The following is an 11,462-nucleotide window of genomic DNA, read 5'->3' as shown; positions in this document are numbered from 1 at the left end:
CGCAGGGTTGGGCTTGGCCGCCCTTTTCCTGGTAGCTTCTGGGCACAGGAGCTCACCTACCCCGGAACAAGGAGCCGGCGCATTTACAAACAAAGATTAAAGCCTTTCTGTTCACATCACAAGCTTTTTCCTACCCTTGCTTTCTCTCTCCATGCTGGGGGAGGGAGGATGCCATAAATTCACCGTTCTCTTCCCGAAACTGCTGGTTTTCTTCGATGCTTGGAGATGTTTTTTTTTTCTTAAAAATAATAATAATAAAAAATGGACACCTACAATCACTAGTTTCCTGACCTTTGCAGCACTGTAGCTGTCTGAACTAAAGGTGTGAGACATGCCAGGCCTGCTCTGGCCAGAGCTTGTCCTTCCCCCAAGGCTCAGCTGCTCACCAGGAGCAGGGCTGTTTGGCAGAGCCTGCCATGGGAGCGCTTTAAAATCAGTAAGATGGCTGTGGCCAAGTCACCTGGTAGCATTCCTGCCTTATTTTCCTTTTATTTTATTTTTTTTTTTAACCTTTAGGTTTTTCTTTAATAGTGAAAGAATTGTTCCTGTTTGTCACCACAGCCCGTGACTATTTTTAACGCTGCTCACAAGTGACTAAAGCAGGGTGGAGCAGCTAAGCCAGTCACGCTGCTCCCAGCTACCCACAAAGTTTATCTGACCAACAGAGCAGGAGCTGGAATGTGGCCACCTGTCCCTGCAAACGTCTGTGTCCAGGGACATACATGGTTTAAAGGTGCAACAGTTCTGCCGGCTTATTAAAAAAAGAGACCCAGACTCCTTCACAGGATGTGTGTATCAAACACACTTGCAAGAGATGGATGATTTCTCTTGGTGTTCATACTCACAGAGCACATAGTTCACACCTCAGCTGCCCCATCATCACAAAAAGATGGGAAGAAAGCCACCCATTCAAAGAAAATAATCCTGGGCTAGAGCAGAATGCTGTGAGCTTACACGCTACCCAAATGAAGGCAAATAGCTGTTTCCTACAGGGTCAGTAAATTACCAGGAAATGTAATGCCCAGGCCACATTTGTCCTTCTGTCCTTTGCAGCAGTCTCTGCAGAGATGCGTGAGCATGCAGGGAGGCGGAAGCTGCTGAAATGGGCACAGACCAAGCATCCCTTCTCCTCCCGTCACCACAGTGATCGCTGCATTCAGAGGGGGAACCGAAAATAAACGTGGGAAGTGCCAGATGGTAGCTGCTGAATGCAGGGCGCTGTTTGCCAAGCCCTTCCGAGCAAGAGAGCACCCCTTCTGAATAGGAATGAAGATGCTGTCATCGGAGCATAACGGCAGTGTGACAGCATCAGGGACATGTCGCAAGGCCGAGCAGAAAAGCAAGAAACAGTACATTCTGGACAAATAATATTGTAGAGGAAGAAATAATATATATTGTAGGCTTTTTATAAATAAGATACCCTCAGGCTGGCCAGGAACTTGCTCTCTTTTGCCAGGTCTGCTGCACAGGGGCAGGACGACAACATTGCCAGGCATTGCAGCAATAGCTTGAAGCATTCCAGTGTCAAGGCAGAACCACTGATGTCTCATGTCCTTGCAGTAAGAGACATGCATTTAAAAAAAACATTTCCACCCCCAACTCCCTCCACACACACTTTGTCCAACTCTACGTGGTTGGCTCACCAGAAATACTGACTTTAAAAATCATCTTGAATATTTCTATCTGTGACATGCACAGGACCAAATTGTTTCAAGAAGCATTAAACTTTAAAAGCATTTAAATATACTGTTATATGTCTTTACAGACCTTAGGGATAAATCATTTCAGCATTTTCTTTTAGGAGGGATGGCAGAGGCAGACAAAAATTTTAAAGAAATAACTTCAATGGAATTAAAACAAATTGGTAAGACAGATGTAGAGAGTACAGCACAGAAGTCTTTGCTTTGACTCATAGAGGAAGCCAGATTATTTTACCATGTAGCCTTAAACTGGGAAAGGTGGATGTAATAACAAAAGAACTAATTGGAAATGTATTAATAAAGTTAAAAGAGAAGAAAGGCAGTTTTGTAAAAAAAAAAATCAAAAATCACCTTGTTCAGATGGCTGAGTCCTACAGTATAATTATTTAAAAAAAAAATCAATCACACAATGGATTTAGAAAAAAGTTCCTTTTTACCTGCAGAGAGGCTGGGAAAATGAAGCATTCCCAGCTCCAGCTTTTTGCTCAGTGGTATTTTAATCGCATCCAATGATTTCTAGATTTCTTTACAGATCTAGAGTTAAATTATTGTTTTCCAGAAAATTATACATTATGAGGGCAAAACAGAGCCTTCATGCATATGCTTATTATATAGTTTCTGAAGAATGTCCCCGTGAATTGCAAACATGGCCACAAATTATCATATTTATATTTTGGGAAGTGCAGTAATATACTTCTCTCGTGGCCTGTGGTTGTCTTGAAGTCTTGCAAAGGGAGCCCACAGTCTAATACTATTTTAAACAATATGGAGATATAAAATCAAGATAAGAAGTTGCAGCAATGAATTTATATTAATTGCATCCCTCCAAGATAGAATTGTGCTTCTTACCAAGAATGAATAAAAAGTGCTGAAAGTCCTTTCAAGAGAGGGTTAAGTGTAAAAAGCTGTAAGTAGACAATATTTCTTCACAAAAAACAGTCTGTTAGGTTCAATACCTTCAATACCACAACCATCAGAAATTATTTACTGAATAAAGAAAGATTTTTCATTCCTAAAATAGTAAATAGTATGTGTATTCTTCCATCTGAAAGAAAAAGCATGGCATAGCTGCAGTTCATTTCTTCTTGATTCACAGTTGCAAATAATAAAAGTTCATGGCAAGAACTTTCTCTGTCAGAATAAAGTAGAAACGTCCTGTTGCTAGAAGTACAAATCCCGTCTTCTGTCATGAATCTGAATACCTGAAAGACATAGCATTATCAGGACTGTCGAACAGCATAGTCCATGCAAACCCTTAGGATGTTGTGCAAACAAAATTGTACCTTTTGGTCTTCTCTGATGCAAGAGGGCCCTTACTAGAATAACCAGAATGACCCATCCAAGGTCTCCCCAAAATATTGCACATCAAAGAACCAGCATCAGGGTAACCTCCCAGATACAGGATACAATCTCAAGACCAAGAACAACACGGAAGCCCAAATGCTTTGGGAATAATTTAGTAGAGCAACTCTCCTAACAGTGTGGTAGGTTTGCTGGTGAAAAGGGGTCTAGAGCTAGCACACAGGTCAAACAGGGAGCTCAGTACGAAGCTGGATGCTTGAGATACAAAGCAAGAAGCAGCCTGCTGCAAAGCCACAAAATCCACAGCTACACCTCAACACCCCTAGGGACACACAATAAATGTAGAGTCCTGCAGAAAGATGTAGCGTAACTGTGCTTCACCAGCAGGGAAGCCAGTAAGTTTCTTCAGCTAAGATTATGACAAATCCACCATCTTACATTTGGCATCTTTCTGGGATTTGAGACTTGGACAGGTAGTGAAAAATAGGCATGTTGTGAAGAGGCAGTCTGATGCTACAACAACAAAAACTAAGGTAGATGTGATTTTTCTAACTTAATCTCATCTAACAGAATGTTTTCCCTCTTTCTTGTTAATGTAATTTTAGGAGGTAGTATCTCTGGGGAAAAGATAAGCTTTTGAAATACAGTCTGGAAGCAAACAAAAAAAGCTTGAATTCTTTGTGCATAAGAAAGGCAGCTATCCTTTACAAGTGAGCATTAATTTGTTCCAAACCTGCTAGCTTCATTACTCACCTGCAGTGGCATGGCTTGCACTGGGATTTTCTGAGCCCTGGTAAGAGCTTGCTTTCCTGTCTTAAAAAAAAAAAAAAAAGAAAAAAATACTGGAGATGAGCAGAGATCCAGCATAGAGCTAAAAGTAGGAAGCATTTCCTAAAGAAACCTTGTGCTTTTGCAGCCCAGCCTATAGCACAGGTGCTGGGGAGCTCTGTGCTGTCTGGCACAGAAATACACACTTCCATAAATATAAATATCAGCTGTTCTTAAACATGACACAGCGCAACGAGGAGCATATTTAACAGAGCCAAGAAACAGGGACTCTGACAGCCAGACTAGATGCATACATCCTAAGGACTTGCCAAAGGCTCCCTGTGTGCACAGGCCAGTTGCTTATCTCTTCTTTTTGGGTTGCTCGATAAGCACATGTGCAGCATTACACACGTGGTGTTATGAGGCTTCCCAGACATTCAGAAAGGCCTTGCGAACATCCCTAAAGAAAATACTTTAATTGCAGATGGTTGTGGGACATTAAGCTGTTTCATTTTCTCTCTTTTAATTTTTCACTCAATTCCTTTCTGAAACATTGAACTGAAGTTGACCGTTGTTAGTGCTATTTCCTCTTTTTGACCTGAGTTTCATGAAACATCTCTTTTTTTTTTTGGAGGAGTCAGTTCCTCAGGCTCGCAAACCTTGATAGGCTCACATTGCCCCCTTGGGGAAGAGAGCACTTACCCTTGTTCTTAAATGAAATCCTAGAAGCCCAGACAGTGTCTTTAAAGCAATTAGACTGTCCTTTAATTGCTGAAAAAATCTAGAATGCTGCCTGCAAAATGCATACGTATAGTTTCAGCTAAATCTATACAGGTGCCTATCACAAGCAGAAAATTGGCATTCCAGCTGAAGACACACACTCTCCCTTTTCCATGCATGGGTAGGCATACATTAGGCACTCTAGTAGGAACAAGTTAGCAACACACCTACAGCTGGGGTCCTTATAACAACAAAGCTTTGGTGTAGCCTCAAAAGAGAGGCTGCGGACCAGACCACACGCAGATATAAACAGTACTTTTAGCTCACGTCCTGCCAAATTCCTGCTGATGCAGATTAGAAACTGGGTACCCAGTAGGTGTTTTGCAGCAGGTTATTTTTCAAAACCAAAGGCTCGTGATCACTTCTTCACATGCCTGGTCCTTTTTATCTAGAAGCACCAGGTAGGACGTGCTGGTTTTTTTCCAGCAGACTCCCTGAACAATTTCACAACCCATTTTCTTGGAGGCCAGTGCCAAGCTGCCACCCGGGAACGCCCAGGAGCAGCAATGCAGCTGTACCTTAGCTGGGCACCCAGGCTCCAGCCAGGAAGCCCGGTCACAAAGAACTTCTCAAATGCAGAAATTATACACAAGGGAGTGATGTCATCCAGCAGCCCCAGGTGCTGTAGGTATGTAAGCACCTGGGAAATGGACTTTAGTCCTGATGCACATGTCAGGATTGTGATTCCTACTAATTGTTAAGAATAAATAAAAAAATCTTTGCAACTCCGGCGTGAGCTGCTTTAGGATTGGAAACTCTACCGCAGAGAGCAGTCACAGCCTTTCACATACACACAGGGCAGCACAGCTTCATGGAAGAGAGCCATTAGCCATGAGATGAGGCAAGGCTGGCCCACCAGCCCCCCTACCCACATCCTTCCAGCTGCAGACTGAGACTAGGGAAGGGAGAGAAACACCTGGCCTTTCTGATAAGGGCTGCGATTTCACATCTTGTATTCACAGCATCATTAATGCCATGAGGAGTAAGATAGTTGCTCAGGGCTCTTACCTAGGCACCCCTTTCTAATAATACGGGAGCATCAGTGCCACCATGCCTGTTACCTACAGGCTAGAGGTCTTGATAGCATATGGGTAATATCTATATTCACTTAAGCGAAGAACCACAGTACCCAGCAATGGTTACCTACTGAAAACTATTTCTATGAGCCAGGCTGAAGAAGTCTCAGATTTTAGCACTTTTGGGGCAGACTGTGTTATTTTGTCTCTTTGCATAAGTTGCCATCAAAGAATAAAGCGACAGTATTTCCTTACCTCCCCCAGGAACTGAACTTTGACTTATATTTTGTAATCCAGTAGGTCCAGTCATACAAGCAGGACTTGAGTGTTGCTTCATGGTACATTCTTGCATGGATGTTAGGCACCTTTCCTGTTGCAGAAGACCAAGAAGAGAACCGTATTTCCTGTCAGAGATCGGTTCATCTACCACGTGCAGGTCAGGCAAGGCATGATGATACACCGAACTGGTAAGAGCGGGAGTACCGATCGAAGGGAAGGGCCACAGATCTGCAGGTTGAGTTGGATGACTCCGCAGAGCTGATGGCTGGTACTGGCCTGCCATACCAGCAGCAGAAAAATTCAGACCAGAGTTTGACATGCTTGTAGCAGAAGATGAAGGATATGGTTTGGAGCAATGTGAAGAGAAATTCCATTGATGGGGAGACATACTATCTACTTAAAAAGAGAAAGAAAGCATCTGAAGTCTCATCAATTCCTGCTTTTTTTCCCCCCAAGGCAAATTCCAATGTATTTCTAAGGGAACACTACTAGACTGCATATTCTTTTCTACTGAAATATATACATATTCAGTTTAGTGCTGCCTATCTTAAAAATCAATAATAAATTAATACTAAAAGCAGGCTAAATCACCACCACCTATACTTTCAAATTAATATTATGCTTTTTTTATTCATCTTCTTACAGACCACTGGCATAGACCGAGTTTTAACACTTGCAAGCTTAGATAAATCTCTTTTTGCAAAGACAACAAATTAAGCCATAATGCACTTACTGCATCTGACAGTGACAGAAGCTGGAAAATGAGGCCCTGGTCCTGCCAACAAGCCCATGCAGAGTTTGGGAAGCATCCCAGCAAAGAGAGGGATCTATCCAGGAAGTCCCTGCTTCATAAACCAGTGCTTTCAAAGCGTGATTTTGCTGCTATTTGCACACAGTTCCAAACTCTATTCATCAACAAGGTATGCATGAGAAAATAAAGCACATTGCATCTTATATTTCTTAGTGAGAACTAGTCACCCCGGCTCACCGTTCTTCAGGACAACAGTCTCGCCCTTGTGCTTCATGCTCAGGTCTTGTGGGTTCTTGGCACCGCTTAGAGCTCTAGAAAAATGTTCATCTACCACGCTGTTAATATCCCCTTGGAAATATGTAAACACGACACTCTGAGACCCCCATTCTGTTTTCACGGGTTCTTTGCTTTTACATGGCTTTGGAGAGAGCTTCCTTGTTTCCTCCATTTTCAATAACGAGCAGCTCCTGCCAAAAAAAATAGAGTGGTACGAGAAGTACTGTTCAACTTACATTGCACAGCCAGCGTGAGCCCATCTTCCTCCTGAAACTGGTAGTGCCAGAAGAACTGTTGCTGGTAAAATTAGATCCTTTATCTGGGTTTCTGCCCTTGTCACTCACCTTTTCTTTCTGATTTCCTTAATATATCCTTCTAATGCAAAATACTTCAGGAATATAACAAAAGGAGAAATCTTTCAATAAATATGCACTACATTTTTCAGAATCATGATGGAAATGCATTTGTCCCAATCAGATAAATTGAGTTACACTCATCTAACTCATTCAAAACTGTTTTTTGCTGCTGAGCTTTATATTTGATATCTCTATACAATATATAACATTATTAAGGGATAGAGTATCTTGAAAGCAGAAAATGGACCTAATGGTTACCAGCATTGTATGAATTACTGGTTAATGCCATAGCACAGGCTCTCTTGCAGAATAAAATTGGCATGTCTGTCCACCAGCTGCCATTTCTCACCCCTGTCTTCATCTTTATAACCCTGGGCCTAGGATACGGCACTGTGCAAAAATACCCTGAGGATGGAACTATACTAAAAGAATTGAAGCACTCCAACAAGTAATTCAGACAAAATACAGAGGTGGCAGTAGCTGTGGATGACATTCAGGATGAACTTATCAAAATGCTTTATTCAATTCTGTTTTCTGCATTGTTCAAAAAGTATATCAATAAAGTGAAAAAAAAGGATATTAAAAAAGAAAAAAGACTAATTGAAGCTTAAAATAATAAGTTCAGATAAGGGAAAGTACCTTGATGACTTGTCAGCACACACCTCCACAAGGAAAAGATTTGAGAGTAGTCGTTTGCTTCACCTGTTAGACAGAGAGACACTCAACTTCAAATTATAGTAAATAAGTTTTAAAAGGCTCTTTTTTAATTTTTTTTTGGGGGGGTAGGGGAACAACTTACCTAGAAATGCAGTGGATCTGACAGTTGCTTTAAGCTTTGGTAGCAAGACTGATAAAACATGCTGTAGCTCAACCAGAAATTAAGGATTTTAGGCAGGAATTACTCTAAAATCATTTGCAGGAAGTCAACAGAAGACTGTAAGACTTCTTTTTGTTCTCCTTAAAATCTTTGCTGCCAGATATGGTAAGAGTAGGGCAAGGAACGTCACCGCTTGCACTGGAAAAGCCTCGTTTTTATGCATTTGTGCAGTTTCTGGCCGCAGGGGAGTTAGTTCTATAGCCAGACCTCGCACATTCTGCTGTAATCAAAATCATATTTAGCAGTGCTCATACTATGAACGCAGTGAGAAACGCCTGCTGTTTCTATTCAGTTTTTCAGTCCCACTGTCAGCTCATCACATGGCATAGCATAATCGATTCACCTTGGTAGCAGAAGGAGGCTGCTATTTTTTGGACACCAGGGGAACCTTTGGTCAATTATGCAAAACCTAATGAATCATCAGATTTGTGTTTCAATCCAACTAACCCTGCAACGGGAAGCATTGATTAGCCCACTCCTATATATTTATCGTATTTCTTTTCTAATAAACCCTCTCGATCCTCAGAGGTTTCCCAATAAACATTGTGTTCATCTGCGTGTCTTAAGTATCTGCAATGGCTGTCTCCAATTGTCTGTGTTTCCTACACATGAAAAGACCATTCAGGCTGCAAAGTCAAGTACTCAGACATTAGGAAATTTGGGGGATTAACATTATCCAGCCATAATCCATCCCCCTTTTCATGACTAATCCTTACAATCCAATCCTTAATTATATATGTCATTTTAATCTAGTCACTCAACCCCCCAAAGCTGAGACAGAGCCTATTTCGTCCCCTCTTCCTCTTTTTTTTTCCCCTCTCTCCACTGCCCCCTCCCCAGACATCTAAACTCCCCCAACTCCTGTGTCTGGTTTTGTGTGTTAACTCTGCCTCCCCCATATGCTCTGTTCAGTTCTCCCCCTCATCATGGTCCCTCCCTCAGCTAGCCCTAATCCCCTCTCATCAGCTACCAATTCGTGTTAAAACTCAAGAGTTTCTCGGTCCTCATTTTAGGATTTCAACTGCTTTGCTTTTCCTGCTTCCTTTCCCCAGCCTCCAGTCCACCCGAACACAGTGGTGAGGATAGGACACGCACAGGTTGGGTACCAGTTAGGAAATGCAAGGAGATGCTCCATAACAGTTATCTGATTGGGAAGACACTCTTCCAGAAATTTTAATACTGACCAAGCTTTCCCAAATGCAGTGAAGTTAAACCAAAAACCTTCCTTCTGATTTAGATCTACCTTCCCACGGCATATGAGGGGAACAGGAACTAGCACACCTCAGCCAAACATCTAGTTTAAGCGCAAGGACAGGCACTACTTTTCTCCAGTCTTGTTTCAGAAAGCAGTGCACTATTTAGGTTATGAAACTTTCTGGTTGCTCAGCTGGAGGCCGATGCTTGCCATGGAAAATTCCAACCCGAGCGGTGAAAGTTTGGCAAAGTCATCAGCAACCATATGGCTCGAGAAAGGGTTGAGAAAGATCAGATGATCTCGACAGCAAGCACCAAACCAGCTCCTCTTACACTGCTCCAACTACACATCAGCATACAATTTAAAAGGCATTAGCTCTGGCCCAAAGGACCATTTTTCTTGTTCCTCACACACTGCGAGCCAGCCATTGTGTCTTTATACCACTTTATTAACACGTTTAAGTTGCTCATGACATTAATTGTAAGCTCCTTTGGCACCATTTATTGGCGCGTAGCAGCTGGTACGCTTGTGTGAACTGTGACAACAGTACAGTTACAACACTAGAAAAAAATAGGCTGATAAAGAAATAAATCACCGTTCTTGCTTTCTCATTCCTCTTAAAAATCTTTTGGGTTTTCCGACAAGCAGTCATAAGAACGCTGGATATAACCTGTTACCTCAGTCCTCTCAGTGCACGTGAGGAGTCTAATGCCATGAGAGTTAGGGCTTAGATTTTGTGGTCTCCATTACCTGAACATCTCACTCTTCTATCTTCTAGCAGGAAGCCTGGAAAAAAGGCAGAACTCCTTCCAGTCTGCCTGCCACAAACTGCTGCCAAAATATAGTAGAAGTGGAGCTCAGGACGAACAGACTCAGCTAGCCTTACGTTGCTCTCAGAATGAGTGGATTATGGCAAAACAGTGCAAGCAATTGTCCAAGTTATTCGCCCTTCAGCAGACAAGGCTACATGGTAAACAGGCTTAAGAGATGTGGTTGTTGACTGCTCACCGCAAGTGACAACACTTTGTTTCTCACATTTCCAGCCCTTGCCTGTGCTACTGATTTCCCATCACTATAGCTTCAGATAGGGAACTCTTTGCTATTTCGCACTGCCTGAATCAGTCTTAAAAATAAAAACCAAAAAGTTTCCCACTTTCCAAGTGCTGAGCAATAACTCAGCAAGCAAACCATTCTCCTTCATTAAGTGTCTTTCAAATAAAGGGGCGTTTGAGAAAGCCAGCGAACATGCATTGAAATTAAATTCTCATACCTTAACTCACTGTCACGAGCTCTGGCACACCGTTAAGATTTTCTCCCGGCGGGATGGTCATGCTGTGTCCAGCAGCTTGCGATCCTTGCCCTGTACAGCTATATACACAAGCAGCGACTGCAGGAGGAGACAAGCAACGTTCATGAACTCCCTACATGCTTTCTAGCCTCTAGCTGTGACTGAACTAGGCGTTTCCCCCAGCCTATCTACTAAGAATGCATGAAATGCACTCCAACAAGTCAACCAGGTTAGGAGGTTTCAGGAATGAGGAAAATAGGATTGTAAGCAGGGCTTTTTTTCATGACAATGTACACAATCAAGACGACAGTGTGTGGACCTCAGAAGAGTTTAGAATAAAGTGATAAACAAGTTACAGTAAAGAGCCAAACTGCTTGCTTGACCAGGGTCAGAAAGGACTTTCCTGTTACAGGTTATATCACATTCGGCATTAAGCGTTTCACTAGAAATGTCTGCAAGATCATCCATCTCCATTCCACATAGGCTGGCTAACCAATTGTGGCTTATTCATTTATGGACCTCTTTAAATGGCTACAGAAATCTTCAGAAAATAAAAATATCAATCTTGTTCTGTAAGTGCTGTAGCAAGAAACCAGTGGGTTTGTTCTGTCTTTTGCTTTCATGGTAAGTTTACCAAAATTACCAAATTGCTGCCATTCCAGAAATGCTGCATCAAGGTCAAATTCACGTCTCAGCTAGAAAAATACACTGGCAAACTAGTCACCAAACTGGTGACAATACCTTGTCTCTTTTATTCAGCGGCTTAAGAGTTTGTTTACTCACCTAGGCAGAAAGTAGGGCAGCACAAGACAATTCCCTCTGTAGAAACACGGCACAGAACGGATTCACACATCTCCCAGAACAAGTTAACTAT

The 11,462-nt window shown here is 42.2% G+C and overlaps 1 protein-coding gene across 4 annotated transcripts; it reads right to left on the bottom strand.

Moving 5' to 3' along the window:
• Positions 1–1,897: 1,897 nt before the first annotated feature.
• Positions 1,898–11,333, bottom strand: VGLL1 (vestigial like family member 1). 4 transcript variants are annotated; one of them, XM_067004957.1, is made up of 7 exons: positions 10,571–11,333; positions 10,051–10,086; positions 7,868–7,930; positions 6,834–7,063; positions 5,822–6,241; positions 3,756–3,815; positions 1,898–2,902 (listed from the first exon to the last, which is right to left on the bottom strand). In XM_067004957.1, exons 4-7 carry the CDS (start codon positions 7,042–7,044, stop codon positions 2,862–2,864), a joined length of 732 nt encoding a protein of 243 aa, XP_066861058.1. In that variant the 5' UTR covers positions 7,045–7,063; positions 7,868–7,930; positions 10,051–10,086; positions 10,571–11,333; the 3' UTR covers positions 1,898–2,861. The 4 variants fall into 4 exon arrangements, with proteins under 4 accessions (XP_066861058.1, XP_013038713.1, XP_066861059.1 ...); XM_013183259.3 differs by lacking the exon at positions 10,051–10,086 and having other exon boundaries at positions 10,571–11,332; XM_067004958.1 differs by lacking the exon at positions 10,051–10,086 and having other exon boundaries at positions 5,822–5,936; positions 10,571–11,330.
• Between the last annotated feature and the right edge of the window lie 129 nt (positions 11,334–11,462).

The sequence above is a fragment of the Anser cygnoides genome, chromosome 13, assembly GCF_040182565.1.
Source record: "Anser cygnoides isolate HZ-2024a breed goose chromosome 13, Taihu_goose_T2T_genome, whole genome shotgun sequence".
Lineage (NCBI taxonomy): Eukaryota > Metazoa > Chordata > Aves > Anseriformes > Anatidae > Anser > Anser cygnoides.
This window is presented reverse-complemented; position numbering and strand designations above follow the sequence as displayed.

Bases quoted from the DNA above. Each gene is read 5' to 3' on its own strand.
- VGLL1 (XM_067004957.1), bottom strand. From the start codon at position 7,044: ATGGAGGAAACAAGGAAGCTCTCTCCAAAGCCATGTAAAAGCAAAGAA. The intron at 6,242-6,833 runs GTGAGCCGGGGT...TCTCTTTTTAAG, and splicing joins GACTGTTGTCCTGAAGAACG to TAGATAGTATGTCTCCCCAT. The intron at 3,816-5,821 runs GTAAGGAAATAC...TTTTTTTTTAAG, and splicing joins AAGTTCAGTTCCTGGGGGAG to ACAGGAAAGCAAGCTCTTAC.